Raw genomic sequence first — 17,645 nt, forward strand, 5'->3', positions numbered from 1 at the left:
ACTGTGTCCTTGCTGGTGGGTGCTTCCATTCATTCTATGCCTTTGAAACATGCAAATAAATTTTTTAAAAATTTCCTGCAAAATCACTATCTTTCTGAACACATTGTTCTGCCCTTTCCTTTTCTGAGCTGAAGCTAAATCTGGTAGACCATTTCCAACCACTACACAGAGCTTCCTGGTTTCCTTTTGCAATTGCACTGTTATTAATAGTGCGTGAGTTGCAGTATGGGCATCCATGAATCCAGTGCCCCATCCCCTCATTACCAAGATTTTGGTTCACTTCTATGAATGTCTCCGCAGGGAAAATGCACAGCAGTGGAATAACTGAGGCAAGACTATGTACTCAAAGTCCAGAGGCTTCTCCAAGGCTCATTAAACGTGTCTGTCGGCTCATAATCTCACCCTTGAGGTTTGATCAGATTTTATCTTTGTCCAGTGAAAGAAAAAAAAAAAGTGTCTTTCTTGGTGCTTTTAAATTTGAATTTCAAGTTCTAAGAAGGGAGGTTGGAGCCTGTTTGCTGTTCATTTGCATTTCCTTTTCAGGAATATTCTCAGATAATTTCATACTGCAGGGTGGGGTTTTTTTCCTCATTGATTTATATAGGAGCTCTTTATTATTAATCTTATTAAAATGAAAATGTGGACCTTTGTAATACAAGGTGCAAGCATGTCCTCTGCAGTTTATGGCTTGTATTTTGACTTCACTTAAGTAGTGTTGCTCTGCAGAAAATTCTCACCTAGTTGAATTTTCCAGCCTTGTCTCTCGAGACTTCTGAGTTTGGGGCCATATGTACAAATGCCTTCCCTTCTCCAAGACTCGAAAAATTTTACCGAAGTTTTCTTCTAGTCTGTGATCATTTCCTATTTACACTTAAATCCTTAGTGTTCAGGATCTAATCCTGTGTAAAGGGTGAGGAGTTAGTCACACTCACCAATGTGAAATTCTCAAATGTCCGTGAAACCTTGCATCTCCAAATTGTGTTTTTTACACACACTCGTAGCAGCTCTCTGGAGTGGCGGCCAGGGAGTTCAGCTCTGTGAGGTGCGCAACATGGGCCGCCAGCACTGGCGAGGCAAAAATGGGTGCGGGACTCGCCAGTCTGTGCAGGGGGTCTCTGCCAGCGTCCCTCCGCGGCCGACTCCGCCTTGATTGGCCCACGATTCAGTGAACCCATAAACACTTGCGTCCCGTGGGGCCACCCAGCGCCTCCAGGAAGCATTTGGGGCTGTTTGAGTGACCCCTGCCACCTGGAATCTCCTGCGCGTTCTAATTCACGCTCCGAATTCCTGCCTCAGTCCCAGGTCCCGGGAACAAACCATACGACCCTCTCAGCGTCTTACATCCCCTCCCTTTCGCGTGCGGTCCCCCTCAGTCCGAGACCTCTCTCCTACCCCTTTCATGTACCTCCTCGGTCTTCTTGTCAGCCCAGGACTTCTGCCCACCTTCCCTCCCGGTAGTCTCGGGTCCGCCTCCTGGCCTCACGTTGGCCGTGCGGCCTGCGTTACCGCCCGCCCCCTACCCCTGCTTCGATCCCGGCTCCTTGTCAGCCTGCAGAAACAGGTGGCTCCTGACCCCACAGAGCAACATGCCCTGCATCAACCCTTCTCCCATAAAGTCCCTGACTCCGTGTCGCACCGCACCCCCTAGCTCGTAGTCCCGCATCGCACACTCCCTGCCGCATATTCCTTGGGATCCCAGCCCGCATGATCCCCCCAGCACCTCTCGCTCCACGTTCCCCTGGCCCTTCTCCAGCCGGCTACCGGCGGGGCGGGGCCTCGCAAGCGGAAGTGCCCCGGGCGCTGGAGGTTGGGAGCTGCCGGGACGATGGGAGCCCAGGGCAGCGGGGGCGGTGGCAGGGCCCATAGTGGCGGCGGTGGCTGCCCGGGTGGCAGCGGGGGCAGGCGGCTGGAGACACTGTCTGCGTAGCGCTGGGTCGAGCGCAGAGCCATGGGCCGGGCTGGAACCGGGACCGGAGGCGCGGCGGTGGCAGTGGCAGTGGCGGGGCTGCTGTTGCTACTGATGCTCGCTCGGCCCCCTCCTGCCGCCTCCAGCGACACCAGGAAGAGTGGTGAGCGAGCGGGACCGAAGGACGCCATCCCGGAGGACACAGGCTTGGGATGGGGTGGTGGAGCGGCCAGGGGGTGGGGCTGGGATTGTGACTCACCTGGAGGCAGTTGTGCGTTCACCTGGAGCGGGCGCGGTGCCCGGGTCCTCACCCTGGGTTGTGGGCCCAGGTCAGCCCCTTGCGGGTGCGAGTGATCGGGGTGGAAAGGACTCCTTTGACGCCTCCTCTGTCCCCGGGCGGGGTTCGGCCAGACGGGCCCCTTGGAATGCACCTTCCCTTCTCTCTTCCTTCTTCCAACATGTTCACGTCAGGCAAGACGGTCGCCTGCTAGGACATGGGGGTAGAGGAATTCAGGGGTACCTAGCCTGGAGCCCACCAGCAAGGCCCTTGAAAAGAAGGGTTAGGCAGTGTGATTACAGAGGGCAGGGGCATCTGGTCTGGGAGAAGAGGCAGAGTTGGGAGAAAGTTGCATAGATCCTGGAGAAGGGGCCCAGATGGATGTCATGTTTCCACCCCTCCCACAGTGACCAGCAGTCCTAGTGCAGACACTTCCAACAGCTGGCCTTGGTTCTTGGAGGCACTCAAAGGTGGCCCTGAGGAGCCTGGTAGGCCAGGGTGGTTCTGAGGAAATGGGTACTTAAGTGGTGTTGGTAAACTTGCTTCCCTTCCTTTGCATTTCTCTTCCCTTGAGAGGCCCCAGCCTTCCATGATCCAAGATGGTGGCTAGACCAGGAGGTGCTGAGCATTGGGGTTCTGCCTGGGCCTTGGGAGTGTTGAGTAAGCTCCCCTGATTTCTAAGGCATAGGACTCCTAGAGGGCCATATGACCAGGCTGCAAGAGCCTAGATGCCCTCCCAACCCTCTGCAGTTAGGCCGCTTATCCTGCACAATCTGGGACTAGCTCCCCTTCATTTTTCTGCTCCCAGCCCCTCCTTCTTTTCTGAAATCTTGCTCCTCCAAGCTCCTATTTCTTTTAGGATTGTGACTTTGGTTTCTGAGCTTGAAATGAGAAGCGATTTCCTGGAGATGACTCCTGATTAAGCTGCTCCACTAGATACTGCCACCCTTGTTTTCTCCTTTTTCTCCATCCTAGGGGGTGGGGTGAGGCGAGGGGGTCACTGGTGGGCTGTTTATAGAGATGGAAAACCTGGAGCAGCCCTGGCTGGTTTGTGAGAGCATTGTCCGGATACACCAAGGTTGCAGGTTCAATCCCCAGCCCACGTGGGCAGCAACCAATGAATGAATAAGTAAGTGGAAAAACAAATCGATGTTTCTCCCCCGCCCCACTCTCTCCCCCCTCTTCCTCTCTGTCTCTAAAAATTAGTAAATTTTAAAAAAGGAAAAGAAACCTGGGGGCAGCCCCTTACCTCCCAGGCCTGCTCAGGCTCAGGGACTTTGTCCTCCCCTTAACCCCATATCCCTGAAGGGTGCTGTGGGGCAGGGCAGGGGTACATGCGGCCCTTGCTCCCGGTTATCAGAGATGTGACTTCCACATCCGGCTCAGACCAATGTGTTAATGGCCTGGTTTGTTCACCAAGATAACAGTGTGGTACTTGGGCAAGGAGATGGGGCTGCAGAACTTGGGGTTGGTGCTAGAGGGTCTGGGTAGCCCTGGGAGTGAGGAACCACTGGGTCTTAGGTAACCTTGAGCATGTCTCTTATCTCTTGTGCACCTACTGAAACTTCACAGTGACCGGCTGTGTTCCAGGTATCCTCATACTGATACTCCAGGGCCAGCAGGGAGCTGGAGGGCCTTGCCTCTCTCGGGGTGGGGCTCTACATCCAGGGACTGGGTGCCGTGCTAGCTGACTGTTTCTCTAAGACCCCATGGTCCTGAGGAGAGGCAGGGAGCTATCCTGCTTCACCTACTAGCAGTTAGATTTTTTTGGCCCTTGTCATGTTATCCTAGGGTCTGCAGTAGCCTCGGGAGAAAAGTTTGTGTTAGTTCAGCAGATCCTAGCCTCCCCAGGCCATAGCCTGGTGAGTGGGACCTGATCACTAGCAGACACCTCGAGAGTGTTCTACATGGAGCCTACCTCTGCCTGGCCTCCCAAGTTGGGCTCCTCTGGAACTCAGACTGGCTTTGCAAGTGGGTTGTTATATTTTCTCAAGGTTCCTCCATTGGAGAGTCAGGAGGCTGCTTACCTGGCTCCCTTACCTGTTCACCTGGCTCTCACTGAAAGGGCCAGAACCTGCTGCTGTGGTTGTGTGAGCCAGCAACTCTCCCAGCAGGGCAGAGGAAGGCACCTCCAGCTTGGAGGAGAGCGAGGCTGCACAGTGCCGTGCTCACAGTGTATTTCTTCCAGAAGTACTTTAACGTCCGTTAACCTTGGAGGAGGGACACCCAAAGGGAGGTGCTATTCACCTGAGGAGTCTGGGACACAGAGAGGGGGAAGGGACACTCAAAGTCACACTGAGCACGAGGCCTGGGCTGCTACTGGGGTCAGGATCCCTGCCATCCAGCTCAGGCACCTTGTAGCCAGATCCCAGGCCTGGTGGTATACCCACGGCATACCTGTCCTGTGGGAGCCCCAGTAGAGAGGGTCCTGGGTGGGCACCCTCACCCACTCATGGAGTAGGCAATTACACTGTAGGACCCGGAACCATGTTCTCATGGAGGCTGTGCCCTAGTCAGTGGACACCCCAGGAGGGGCTAATGGCCTAACCTACGTGGGGCCTAGGCCCCTGTGCTGAGTCCCAGAAGATCCTCAGAGCTGGTCCAGGAAATGCTGGTCTGATAGTGAGGGCAGATTTTTGAAGTGTGGAGGAGAGGGAAGCAGGGACCACCGAGGTGGGAACCTGAGAATGACTGCAGGGAGTGCGGCGCAGGGAGCCCCAGCTGAGGCCATAGGCGGTCTGTCTGGCATCAGCCCTGCCTTGTCCTTGTGTTATTCTGTCTGGGCACATGCCCATGGGAGAATGGGGGCCAGCTGTCCCCTGGTCCTTATGGCCAGACGTTCAGCTGGGGGTCCCCTCTACCCCAGGGTCTCTGCTCGTTACCTCTCTGGGTAAAGAGGATTCAAAGTTCAGTCCAGTCGTCTCCTAAGTCATCATGGGCCTGAGGAGGTAGCCAGCCTCCAGACCTGAACTCCCTCAGCTGTCAAGTGGGACTAATTGCCAGAGACAACTGCCAGGGGCTGGAGGGAGACAATAACCTTTGCCAAGGTCAAAGTTGGAGTGCTGCGCACCCCAAGGTCTCTTACCAGCCCATCATGTCTTCCCTTGTCCTATCTCTCTGGGGCCAAGCTGAGGCAGAAGGGCCTCTCATAGTCTCTGTCTGCCTCCCACATGGAGGTGGGAGCACCCTCAGGGCACCCCTGGTCTGGCTGACAGTGCCTTCTTCCTGCAGACATCAGGCTGGTGTCTGAGCAGTTCTCGCAGTCCCCGCAGAAGCTGTCTTTCTACAGCTGGTATGGCAGCGCCAGACTCTTCCACTTCCGAGTGCCCCCGGATACTGTACTGCTGCGCTGGCTGCTGCAAGTGTCCCAGAGTGGCGGCCCCACATGTGCAAACCTGGAGATCACTGTGTAGGTGCCTGCCTGCCCGCCTGCCTGCGCTCGGCCCAGGGCCCAGATCTGATGCCTACCCTGCTATCCCACCTCCAGGTACTTCCGCTATGGCGCCCCTCCAGTCATCAACCCACTGGGCACCAGCTTCCCTGCCAACACCTCTGTGCAGCCCTCCTTCCTCGTCAAGATGTTGCAGAGCAACACTTCCATCAACGTCTCCCACCCAGCACCTGGGGACTGGTTTGTGGCTGCCCACCTGCCCCCCTCATCCCAGAAGATTGAGGTGAAGGTGAGGGGTCTGCTTTCCAGGGATGGAGGGACGGAACACTTCTATGCAGGAATGACCCATCCCTCTTAGTTACCACCTCAGGGCAGGCCTTGTCTAGGCTCTGCTGCAGCCCTACCACTTCCACGCCTCACCCCCACCAGGCCTGGGGCCTCCGGTCCTGCCCGATCCTGTATCTGTGCATGCCCATCCCCACCTCTCATTCTCTTTCTAGGGCTTTGTTCCCACTTGTGCCTACATCTTCCAGCCTGACATGCTGGTCATGCGGGTAGTCGAGGTCTCTATCCTGGAGCCTGACATACCCTTTCCACAGACCCTCCTCTCCCACCCCAGCTACCTCAAGTGAGTGGGAGTCTTGGGGGAGGCCCAGCCTCCAGTTTTGGTGGAGTGGGTGGTACCACTGTCCATAATATGGATGAGAAAGGTGGGGTTCTGGGTCTTAGAGTCATGTTGGAAAGTGGGGCCTCCACCCTGAGTTTGAGCAATGAGGGAAGATCATTGGGAGCCACAGAGCCTGAATGAGGCCATCCCCTTTGGCTACAGAATCTTCGTCCCTGAAAATACCCAGGAACTGCGGCTGGAGCTGCAGGGCTGTGCATCCAATGGGAGCCTAGGCTGCCCTGTTCGCCTCACTGTGGGCCCAACTACCTTGCCCAGCAACTTTCAGAAGGTTCTGACCTGCACTGGCTCTACCCAGGCCTGCCACCTGCTGTTGCCCTCACCACCCTGGGACCGGTGGTTGCAAGTGACAGCCAAGAGCCTGGCAGGGCCCCATGTATCAGTGGCTTTCAGTGCTGTAGCTGTTCTCACAGGTGGGCTGCATGGGGAGGGCGGGGGAGGGACTGGCTTCGGCCTTTGCTTTTGATCCCCAGCCCTTCCTCCAGCTGAGCCCCTTGTCTTCCTGACAGCCTGTAGGCCTTGGATTGTGAACTTCCAGCATCTTCTGCAGAGCAGTCCAAACCAGAGCTGTAACACTTCCACGGGTCTACTGCCCCCAAGCCCTGGCTACCAGGACCTGGGCAGGAACAGCAGTGTGGGTGGTGGTCCCTTCTGCCTCATGAACTACCAGGTCATGCGGGAAGACATGGATGTGGTGTCTGTGCACTTCAGTCCCCTAGACAGGGTCTCCGTGCTGGTGCAGTCAGATATGCCTTCGGTGATGCGGCTGCAACTCAACACAGGCATGGACAGTGGGGGCTCCCTCACCATCTCCCTGTGGGCCAACAAGGTACCTTTGTTTGTGTCTCATGGCCCAGCTCAGCTCAGGGCTCAGACTCTTCCAGACTGAGTGATGCCGCTCAGGCCTTCCTGCACTGACCTCGTCATGGACGCTGGGTTGGGGTGGCTTCAGGCAATAGAGTGACCCCAACAGACATTGGGCCAGAATAGGGGCACCACTTGCAGAAAAGGAGACCTATTTTATAGGTCCCTTCAGCAGGAAAGGGGCTGTGCTTGTGGAACTGGGACTGCGGGTGGGATGAGAGTCTGGGTAGAACTGAGGATTCACACTGCATGGCCATCCCTTGCAGAGTGTCATTTCCAACAACACCTTGGTAATGGTCTGCGTGAATGCTGCCTCGCCCTTTCTCAGCTTCAACACTTCGCTCAACTGCACCACAGGTATGGGCAGGCAGCATCTGGCTAAGTGGTCCAGGCCAGCCCCTCCAGCCTTGTCTTACCAGGCCTTCCTGCTCCTCCTGCAGCCTTCTTCCAGGGTTATCCACTGTCTTTGAGCACCTTGTCTCGCAAGGCCAACCTTATCATCCCCTACCCAGAGACAGACAACTGGTACCTCTCCCTGCTGCTTGCATGCCCTCAGAGCCCTGAGTAAGTAAATTTGGAGGCTGCCCTGGCCAGATAACTCAGTTGATTGGACTGCTGGCCTAATACACCAAGGTTAGTGTTCAATCCCTGGTCAGGGCACATATAAGAATCAACAAATGAATGCATAGATAAGTGGAACAACAAGTTGATCTCTCTTTCCCTCTCTCAAAACAAAACAAAACAAAACAAAACTTGGGGGCTAGGGTGAGGACCACCCGGAGTTGCCAGGTGGCTGAATCATTGCATTCAGGACTATGATTGGGCTGCCTGCATCTGAGTTTGGAAGTGACCCAACTTCCTGTAAGCCACACAGAGTGAGTTGCCTTCCTGGTGTTACAATGGGCTCCCTTCTCCACCTGGCCCCCCCTCCTCAAGCAGCCCTGGGACCCGGGACACGGGACTGGTTCAGGACACAGCCCTAGACAGATTGGGATGCAGTGTAGTGCGAAGGGGAAGGAGCATCTTGGCTTCTGCAGATCTCATGCCTGCTGTCCAGGGCTCAGAGCCTGGGGGCCTCAATTCTGGGCTTGTGTGTCCAAGAACCTGAGTGGAGTCCTGACAAGGACTGGTCAGCAGACCTCAGCAGTCAGCCTTCCTGTGGCCCCTTCCTCACAGGGAGTGTGAGAAGGCCTCGGTCCTTGTGGAGACCTCCTTGTACCTGGTACCCTGCTTGAATGACTGCGGACCGTATGGCCAGTGTCTCCTACTGCGCAGACATGGCTACCTGTATGCGGGCTGCAGCTGCAAGGCAGGTGAGGGCCAGGCCTAGATACTTTTGGATATCCCTGTCCTTGACTTCCAAGCCTTATGCCTCCCTTTAGGAACCCATCCCACTCTGCCAAGGCTGGAGAGCACCCTCACAGAGCCAAGGACAAATGCCTTCTCCCCACTCCTGCCACATAACTCCAATCTTGCACGCAATCACAGAAAGGTACCCCCAGAGATAGTACTGCCTCCTGACCTTGGCCTCCCCAGCCCACACATGCCCACACACACATCCCGTACCTGACTCACACCTACCCACATCTGCTCTATACCTGCCCACATCTATCCCACACCTGTCCCACATCTGTCCTATACCTGCCCCAGACCTGACCCATACCTGTCCACACATGCCCACACCTGTCCCATACCCTCCCCGTACCTGCCATCACATGCACCTGCCCCACACTTCTTTAAACCTGCCCATGCCTGCCACATAGCTGTCTGTGCCTGCCCACGTAACCCATACCTACCCACACCTGTCCCAGCATGCTTCTAGGGGAGAAGGGCTTTTCTGTAGGGTCTTGGGTGAGGGTTGGCCCTGAGGTTCAAAAGTACTTCCCCACAAACCTGGCCTCAGTTGCCCACCCGAAGCCCCCTCAGTATTGCACTGGCCCACAGGCTGGCGTGGGTGGAGCTGCACAGACAACAGCACGGCCCAGACCTTGGCCCAGCAGAGGGTGGCCGCGCTTCTCCTCACCCTCAGCAACCTCGTGTTCCTGGCTCCCATCACCCTTTCTGTGTACCGCTGCCTCCTAGTGGAGGCCTCCGTCTATGCCTACACCATGTTCTTCTCCACGGTAGGTTTGCCTGCTCCCATGGGGGTGGTGGGGAGGTCTGGGCCTCTGCTTACTGCTCTGCCCTGCAGTTCTATCATGCTTGCGACCAGCCGGGGGAGGCAGTGCTGTGCATCCTCAACTACGACACTCTGCAATACTGCGACTTCCTGGGCTCTGGAGTGTCCATCTGGGTCACCATCCTCTGCATGGCACGGCTGAAGGCGGCCCTGAAATATGTGAGTGACATACTGACACCGGGATCTGGGCTCTGAGAGAGCGGAGGCCCTTGCATGCTGAGGGAGAGACCAGAAAGAGGGTCCAGCTGCTGCCCTTAGAAACCTTCCATCTCTTTTAATAACCAGTCTCCGGAAGAAGCCTCTGCCAGCTTGAAAGGACTGTGCTGGTTGCTTGGAGGATTCTGGGAAAAGACAGTGGGAGTCAGGGTTAGGCAAGGACCTTTCTAGCCTATTTCTCTCCCAGGGTTCTATTCAGAGAGGAGGCCTGGAGCCCCAACCCTAGGCTAGACCTCCCTGAGAAGCCCCCAGCTGTGTTCCTGGAGTCCCTGGTGCTGAGAACACTTGGGGGCTTTTTCAGCCATAGGTGGGCCTGGCTGATGGAGGCATGTGACCAGAGCCCTGCCTGGCTAAGTTGGGCCTCAGAAATTTACCTGCAGATGAATCAGTAACTACAGGAGGGGTGCCTCCTTTCCTGCCAGCGGAGCACAACTGTGTGTCAGCAGCTCCAAGAGGGGGCAGGCAGAGGTGCTGGGGGCAGTGGGGTGATGGCTCCTGCTGGACTTTGTGCCATCACGGATGACCCTGGCCTGTGATCCTGTGGTTGTCCCTGTGTCTTGCTCAGGTTCTACTTCTACTGGGCACGCTGGTATTCGCCATGTCTTTGCAGCTGGACCGCAGAGGTGCCTGGAACATGATGGGGCCTTGTCTCTTTGCCTTTGTGGTCATGGTCACTATGTGGGTAAGGAGCTCTTGCCTAGATCCCCTCTCCTGGCAACTGGAATAAGATAGTGTTGACTCCCCGTAGATTCTGGTCATATTCCTGGTTCTGGGTCTGAGTCCTCCATATTTGCTGAGGGCTGCCAGTGGCTCTTGTGGGGCCTAGTGTGGCTTCATTCCAAGGCCAGGGCCTGAGGACCTGTCAAGTCTGTGTTCCCTTGAGGCCAAGCAGTTGCACATCCATGGTCCTGCTGCTCAGACTTGGGCAGGCCCCTGGGAGCTACAGCTGCAACCCCCATGCCAATGCTTTCATGGTGGTTCTCTGCAGGTGTACCGCTGTGGGCACCGGCGCCACTGCTATCCCACCTCGTGGCAGCGCTGGGTCTTCTACCTCCTGCCTGGCATCTCCATGGTCGCTGTGGCCATTGCCATCTACACCTCCATGATGACCAGTGACAACTACTACTACACCCACAGCATCTGGCACATGCTTCTGGCAGGGAGCACGGCATTCCTGCTGCCACCACGTGACAAGCACACTGAGCCCTGGGCCTGCTCACAGAAGCTCACCTGCCACTATCAGATCTGCAAGAACCACAGAGAGGAGCTGTACACAGTGACTTGATGCAGCCAACTCAGGGATACCCACAGCTCTGATGATGATCTCTCCAGCCAGGGGCAGGACCAAGGGAGAGGGACTCTGTCCAGATGGATTTCCAACTGAATAAAATTGCCTTGTGCACCCACTTGCTTTCTCCTCCTGAGGAGAGGACAACAACCTCCAATTCCCTTGTACCTGCTAGCTGCCAGCTGACCCCATCCCTCTGCAGGTCCCAGCTGGTGTCTGCAGTGTCCCCTGGGGCCACAACCTGGCTGCCTGGAGACCACAGTTACTGTTCAGGGGAGACTCTTCTGCTGGCCTGGGGACAATTGGAGATGTGGAGAAATATTCGCCCATCACCCTGTTCCCTTGTGAGGCTGTGTTATGAGACCCAGCAGGGCAGAGGAGGCTTGGGACCACCTCTCCCCAGCCCCCTAACACCACTGAGGCAGAGAGCTGTGTGCCTGAATGCTAGTCTACCTCGGGCATGGGACTGCCCTCTACTGATGAAGTTGCTGTGAGGAGAGGTGACCATGGCTACCAGAGAGCTGATGGGCCCTGGGAGGCGTAGGGTCCAACTGCCATGAGTGGTGGCGTGGGAGAAGCTGGCTTCTGTCTGTGGTACCCTGCCCTTTCCCTCTCTCTTGTTCTCAGGTTTGAAGGTGCAGTTCCCTGAAAAGAACATCCTGGAGAGGGGGCTGCTGAGCTATTCTGTGGGTGCCAGCAACACAAGGCACACCTTGCTCCAATTCTGTGTCCCCATTCTTCCCCTGGGTTCTTGGGCCCTTGTCTGGGGAGCATCCTCTTGAGTTATTCTCAGGAGTGGAGGTGGTGGCTGCAGTCCTACACTGGCCTAGCCTTTCTTCTTCCTTTGTGGGGGAAGCAGGGTAAGGGGGCTGATTGCCCTAAGGAGCAATGCTCTGCCCCTCCACAAGGCAAGAGCTCAGAGGGCTGCTGTCTATGAGGGGTGTGGAACAGGGCCATGGGAAGCCTGGAGTCACTGAAGCTAGGGTCAGAGCCCTGGGAGCTTCCCTTCTGGGTTCTATCCAGGCTACGCCCTCTCTAAAGGCCTCCCCCATGTCCAGTCAGCCTGCATGTGGTCATCATAGCATTTGCTAGGCTTAAAATGGGGAAACATTCATGTATGGTGTTTTGGGAGTAAACAATCTTAAAACATTGACATACTTGGGGTTTTTTTTTTTAAATATATATTTTATTTATGTAGTTTTAGAGGGAGGGGCAGGGAGGGAGAGACGCACAGATTGGTTGCTTCTCACATGTCCTCAAACGGGAACCTGGCTCAACCCAAGCATATGCCCTGACTGGAAGTAGAACCCGTGACCTTTTGGTTCTCAAGCTGGCACTCTATCTACTGAGCTACACCAGCCTAGGCTAAAACATTAACATGTTTTATATAGCTCTGATTTTGCTGATTGGTGAATTTAACATTCTGTAGTATATATGTATATATGTATAATTTTTATGAGTTTATTTCAGTCAAACTGGTGCAATGCCAGGGAGCACTATCTCAAATTTACCCTGTACAGTTACATTTCAATGTAAAACTTTTTACATTGGTTTTTTTTTTTTTTTTTTTTTTGCGTTTCCTCTGGGAGGAAAGAAAGTAGGGCCAAAGATGACAGCCCTGCCCCTGGGCTGCCGCTTTCGGAAAACGGGCGCACTTGATGACGGTGCCTTGGGCTGCAGCAGTCTTCCAAGGGTGTTTTTCCTTGGTCCCTAAAGGCAGAAATGTGGGCGGGATAGGGATAGACGGACGGGCTTTGCAGCCAGTCAGTGGCCGGTGGAGAGCAAGTGGCTCAGCACAACTTCCGGTTCCGGCCGGCGCACGGAGGTGTGCGAGGTACTCCCGGTCCCGGGGTTGGTACCTCGCGGAGAATCGAGATCCGGAAGCGGAGTAGCGCAGGGGGTTGAGGCCGGGGTTGGGGATCGGGTCCGCGTGGGTGTCTGGGGGGCAATCTGGCAGTGGCGTGACTGCGATATTGTGCCTCCTACCAGGCTGGTCGCGATGCCCTTGCACAAGTTCCCGGTCAGTCTATGGAAGAAGCTCCGGCTGCAGGAGGGCATCTACTCCCGCCTTCCCCAGCACTACCTTCGCTCACTGGAGGCAGAGCGGACGCCCACGCCCGTGCACTACAGGCCACACGGGGTCAAGTTCAAGATCAACCCAAAAAACGGGCAGCGGGAGCGCGTAGAGGATGTGCCTATTCCCATTTACTATCCCCCCGAGTCCCAGCTGGGGCTCTGGGGCGGTGAGGGCTGGATCCTGGGCCACAGATACGTCAACAACGACAAGGTGGGTGAGCGGGACAGGCTGCAAGGGGACCTCTCGAGGCTTAGTTGCTCTGGGCACCGTCCTAGGCTCCGGAGCTACCTGGAGAGCAAAAGGGAGACAGACCAGCCCCAGCACGGCTTCCAGTCTGGTGGAGACAATTCCCTCAGTTCTAGGGAAGGCTGTTCTTTGTGAAACCATCTGGGTATCCTGAGACAGGGTGGTCGAAATCGGGAACAGTAAATGCAGAAGCCTTGGGATTGTGTCCCAGGTCATGTGTATGGATGTGGAGGCCTGTGTGTTGGGAGGAAGTGGGGGAGGGGTGTCTGCAGTCACCTGTCAGTTTGATTAGCTGAAGTTTGCTTCTGATACTTCTCTTGACACAAGGCTGGCACCACTCCCTCCTTGTCACACTTTGGAAGACAGACACTCACCGGGGGGCAGGTCTCTCAGTCTGTTCGACAGCTGCTGCCCCTAGTGGGAAACCTGGAAGAATTGCTGAATCCTCTGGGGTAGAACTCCCAGCTGGTATCTTCCTTTGCCTTCTTGTCCTTGGTGTGGAATGTGATGACTTGTGAATCATGGAGTTATGATGTTGTGTGTGGTGTGTCTGGAACACACACCAGCAACCTCCGCAAAGTCTGGGGGTGCCAAGCTGGCTGGGGAAAAACTGACTTCTGGATGGGCAACCAGGTCTACCCAAAGTCTCTACACCCTGGGCCTCACGCGGGCCTGTCAGAAGCAGTGACACTCATGAGGACTTTTGCTCTCTCAGCTCTCAAAGAGGGTGAAGAAAGTGTGGAAGCCACAGCTGTTTCAACGCGAGCTCTACAGTGAGATCCTCGACACGAAGTTCTCTGTGACTGTGACTATGCGGACCCTGGACCTCATCGATGAGGCCTATGGGTTTGACTTCTACATCCTGAAGGCAAGAGGGGTCTGATGGCTAGTGAGAGAGGGGAGACTGGATCAGCACCCACTGAGGCACACCAGTCTGTAGTGGAGGGTCTCCAGTGAAATGTGAATGGGACCATGCGCCTTTCGGGGCCGCCTCAGTGGGGACTTTCTGCCCACAAGAGTTTGTTGCTGTTGGCGCTGTGTTGCCCTCCAGGGCCCAAGGGAACACAGACAGTCCCCTCCTTCCCTGCTCTTGGCTCTTCCTCTGTTCTGGCCTGGGAGCAGCCAGCTGCTGGGGAGGATTCAGGTGGGGCTGGGTGGTGGGGTTGGCTGGTGGGGTGGGTGGGACCCTGCCAGCAGCACCTGGCCCTATTCATAGCTTCCCACCAGACCCCAAAGGAGGACCTGTGCTCCAAGTTTGGGATGGACCTGAAGCGAGGGATGCTGTTGCGACTTGCCCGACGGGACCCTCAGCTGCACCCGGACGACCCCAAGAGGAGGGCAGCCATCTATGACAAATACAAGGTGAGAGCTTGGGCCTGGACTTCCTGCTCCTTGTGGGCCGTAGTGGCTGGCCACCTGGCCTCACCACATGCCCTTTATCTGCCTGTCCAGGAGTTTGTCATCCAGGAGGAGGAGGCTGAGTGGGTTGGCCTGACACTGGATGAAGCTGTGGAGAAGCAGAGGCTTCTGGAGGAAAAGGTGAGCATGTGTAAGTGCCAGCTGGTCTGCCCTCTAGGGTGGGCATGGCGGCCAAGCAGACGGATGGGGTCGGGAAGTGCACTGCCTTATGGGTAGCCTGGACGGCAGGCTGCCATGCCAGGTGGGCTTGGGAAAGAGGTGCCTCTGCATAGATGCCCAGCTGGAGCCATAATTCTGTGGGTTCCACATGGCATGTTCCCTTCTCTCATGTTCCTGACCCTCTGGCCCACTTTATAGATTCAGGGACAGAAAGACTCTCGGTGATGGGCTGGGGTTGTGGCACCATTGGTTTATTTGACCACTTAGCATCCACAAGGGCCTTCCCAGTTTAGACCTTCTTGTGTCTGTCCTGTAGGAGGGTGTGGAGACTGGTAGCTTTTGGGACAGAGAACCCCACCCATGGTGCAGCAGCTGGCTGCCACTGTTCCCTCTGTTTGGTTTATCTGTGACCACAGGGCCTCAAGGCAGGGGAATCAAGGGCAGGTGCCTGATCCTTGCATCCCCAAGGGAAGGTAGTCCCTGTCTTATGGACAGGGCACTACCGTCTGGTCTGAGGCCTGAGTGGTGGTAAGCAACCTCACTTGATCTCATGGCCAAACCTAAGGGGCCCAGTTCTCTCATTCCTAGTTTCTCTTGGTATTTGATTAAAGGCAGCTGGATTTCTGCCCTCCCAAGAGTGCCTCACTGTGACCGTGTTTTGCCCCTGTAGGACCCCATCCCTCTGTTCAAGGTCTACGTGGAGGAGCTAATTGAGCGGCTTCAGCAGCAGGCACTGTCTGAGCCAGCGGTGGTGCAGAAGAGAGCCAGCGGGAAGTGACCACATAGTGACTGACCCATGCCTGATAGCCAGGCTCAGTGACCCTTGTTGTCCCCCAGCCACCCTATCCTTCTGCCCTTTGGCAAACCTGTAGGCATAGTCTGGGGCAGTGGCAAGAGCCACTTGTGGGCAGTGGGTGAAACATTCTTGTGTGTGCTGGTTATGAAGCTCCTGGGTGGGGTGCACTTAGTGGAGACCCTAATGGGCCTCTGGTCCCAAGATCCCCAGTGTCCTGGGGCCTTCGCACAGCCTCTGAGTTACCTCCTTCCCCTGCAGCAGAGGCCCAGCCAAAGCAGGTTCACCACATTCCGGGGGCAGCACGAGTAAAGTCTGAGCCGGGCCATGTGTGTGCTGCTTTGTTTGGAGGACCGGAGCTCTCCTGTGTAGTTCTTGACCCTGTCATCTCACCACCCCAGAGAGCCTGGATGTGGCTGACGTGGGTGGTGGTCCCCAGCCAAGCTGTGGGACTTAGGTTTGTTTTGGTGTTTTTCTTTCCTCTGGGAGAGAATCCCGAGAAGTTGAAGGTGGTCTACGATAGGGCAGGACAGTGCTTGCCCCTCCACATTGCGCATCCCTGCCTGTTCTGGGAATGTTTTTCACAGCAGAGGCAGGGAGGCTGTGGCCTGGCTCTGGGAGTAACTGGGAAGTGTCTGTACTGATATGCCCTTTGATATGGTGCCCTCTGAGGGTGCCCGCACCATCTCTGAGGGCGCTGCAAGGGGCAGTGTCTCGCAGGGAAAGCCTTGAGTCAGGAGCTCTGTCAGCATAACCACATGGACCTGCAACCTGGGTGCCCCTCCTCAGCTGACCCACACTTGATTTTGGGCCAGTCACCCTGAGGTCTTTCTGATTCTGAGATTTGGGGATGCCTTGGCCCTCTTCCCTGCCCCTTACCTGGAAGTCCAGCATGGAGACCCATTCAGGTCTCTGAGAGCATAGGGAGGGGTTCCCTTGACTTGGTCCTGACAACTGGCTGAGAGGTGCCAAGCTCCCTGAGGGGAGATGTGGAAGCAACAACACCTGGGCTGTGTTCCTGGTGGCAGAGGCCAGAGGGAACATGTAGCTGGCTAGCAGACATGGCTGGTCAAGGGACACAGCTGCAGGAGAGTCCTGGAGATCCCACGGCTCATGAGGTCATCAAGGGTCAGGATCTGCCTTGGGGTTGGAGCCCTGGGGGGTGGGGGAATGTCCGCAAGATCTCTGTCCAAAGCTGGATACACTGTCATAGTGCCACACTCCTGGAGTGTCCTCATGCTTCCCATACACCAGTGATTTCTCATGCAGTGTCCCTATTTTGTGAACAGTTTTTAATACTTAAAAAATTTTACGAAAGTTGACAATTTCCAGCCTACCCCAACCCTGCCCCTGCTCCTGCCCTGGTGAACCAGCATGGCCCCGCCCAGTTGTCCCAACGACAGCCCCTGGCTCCAGGCAGATTGGTGGTGGTCAGGATGCGCCAGCGCTCCCCATGTTCATGTCCACATCACAGTTCTTGTGTTCAGCCCTGAACTCAGTCTGATCCCTTTCCAGCCCCTCAGCTTGTCGCCTTGGTCCCCCTTTAGTGTGCACACTGCATGCCCCCCAGTTCATTGACCTTGGCTCTTAGTCACCCCTCACTAATCTTCCCACCGCAACAAAGGCCACAAGTAGAGGGGGCTCCTGCCAGGACTTGGAGGGTTCGTGTATCAGATTCCTGAGGTCCCCAACAGACCTGGGGCTGGCTCAGCATTGGGGTGAACTTGGGGCTTGGTCTCTTAGTCAGCACTGGTGGGCCAGGGGAGAATGTCAGAGCCCTGGTTGGCTCTGCCCCCCTAGCACCAGGGAAGGTGTTATCACCAGGACCACCCAGGCTGGCTTCTAGTGCTGCAGCCAGTGGGAGGAGCTTGGCTTGGCTTTAGCAGGTCACTCACTTTGTAACTTGAGTCTCAGCTGAGGTGGCAGTCTGAGTTTGACCTTGGCTCTAAATCTCTGAAACATGCGTTTTTTTCTGGAGGGAGGCAGCATCGGTTTGTTTCCTCAAATTCTCACAAGCAAAGGTTAGGAAGCCCTCAGTAATTGACAGACTCTTCTTCCACCACAAATAAAACAATAACCCAGGTCTGGGACAGGCCCCTGGCAGGCTGGATCCACCAATTTCACCTTCCAGGGGGTGGGGAGGGG

General features: G+C 55.9%; 2 protein-coding genes across 4 annotated transcripts; both read left to right on the top strand.

The window, feature by feature from the left end:
* The first annotated feature begins 1,819 nt into the window (after nucleotides 1-1,819).
* PGAP6 (post-GPI attachment to proteins 6) lies at nucleotides 1,820-11,523 on the top strand. 2 transcript variants are annotated; one of them, XM_054586736.1, is made up of 13 exons: nucleotides 1,820-2,069; nucleotides 5,415-5,592; nucleotides 5,671-5,863; nucleotides 6,075-6,202; nucleotides 6,404-6,672; nucleotides 6,769-7,088; nucleotides 7,390-7,480; nucleotides 7,564-7,687; nucleotides 8,300-8,436; nucleotides 9,068-9,246; nucleotides 9,315-9,461; nucleotides 10,129-10,200; nucleotides 10,507-11,523. In XM_054586736.1, exons 1-13 carry the CDS (start codon nucleotides 1,949-1,951, stop codon nucleotides 10,801-10,803), a joined length of 2,256 nt encoding a protein of 751 aa, XP_054442711.1. In that variant the 5' UTR covers nucleotides 1,820-1,948; the 3' UTR covers nucleotides 10,804-11,523. The 2 variants fall into 2 exon arrangements, with proteins under 2 accessions (XP_054442711.1, XP_054442710.1); XM_054586735.1 differs by having other exon boundaries at nucleotides 10,084-10,200; nucleotides 10,507-11,522.
* A 1,081-nt stretch (nucleotides 11,524-12,604) lies between these two features.
* Nucleotides 12,605-17,132, top strand: MRPL28 (mitochondrial ribosomal protein L28). 2 transcript variants are annotated; one of them, XM_054586737.1, is made up of 6 exons: nucleotides 12,605-12,657; nucleotides 12,796-13,093; nucleotides 13,845-13,997; nucleotides 14,357-14,491; nucleotides 14,582-14,668; nucleotides 15,378-17,132. In XM_054586737.1, the coding sequence occupies exons 2-6, from the start codon at nucleotides 12,806-12,808 to the stop codon at nucleotides 15,483-15,485; spliced, it is 771 nt and encodes a 256-aa protein (XP_054442712.1). In that variant the 5' UTR covers nucleotides 12,605-12,657; nucleotides 12,796-12,805; the 3' UTR covers nucleotides 15,486-17,132. The 2 variants fall into 2 exon arrangements, with proteins under 2 accessions (XP_054442712.1, XP_054442713.1); XM_054586738.1 differs by having other exon boundaries at nucleotides 12,608-12,631.
* Nucleotides 17,133-17,645: the final 513 nt, after the last annotated feature.

The sequence above is a fragment of the Pteronotus mesoamericanus genome, unplaced genomic scaffold (assembly GCF_021234165.1).
Source record: "Pteronotus mesoamericanus isolate MK-2021 breed Mesoamerican mustached bat unplaced genomic scaffold, CSHL_Meso_final contig_947, whole genome shotgun sequence".
NCBI classification, from domain to species: Eukaryota; Metazoa; Chordata; class Mammalia; order Chiroptera; family Mormoopidae; genus Pteronotus; species Pteronotus mesoamericanus.

Bases quoted from the DNA above. Each gene is read 5' to 3' on its own strand.
- PGAP6 (XM_054586735.1), top strand. From the start codon at position 1,949: ATGGGCCGGGCTGGAACCGGGACCGGAGGCGCGGCGGTGGCAGTGGCA. The intron at 7,688-8,299 runs GTAAGTAAATTT...CCTTCCTCACAG, and splicing joins GCATGCCCTCAGAGCCCTGA to GGAGTGTGAGAAGGCCTCGG. The intron at 9,247-9,314 runs GTAGGTTTGCCT...TCTGCCCTGCAG, and splicing joins ACACCATGTTCTTCTCCACG to TTCTATCATGCTTGCGACCA.
- MRPL28 (XM_054586737.1), top strand. From the start codon at position 12,806: ATGCCCTTGCACAAGTTCCCGGTCAGTCTATGGAAGAAGCTCCGGCTG. The intron at 13,094-13,844 runs GTGGGTGAGCGG...TTGCTCTCTCAG, and splicing joins GATACGTCAACAACGACAAG to CTCTCAAAGAGGGTGAAGAA. The intron at 14,669-15,377 runs GTGAGCATGTGT...TTGCCCCTGTAG, and splicing joins AGAGGCTTCTGGAGGAAAAG to GACCCCATCCCTCTGTTCAA.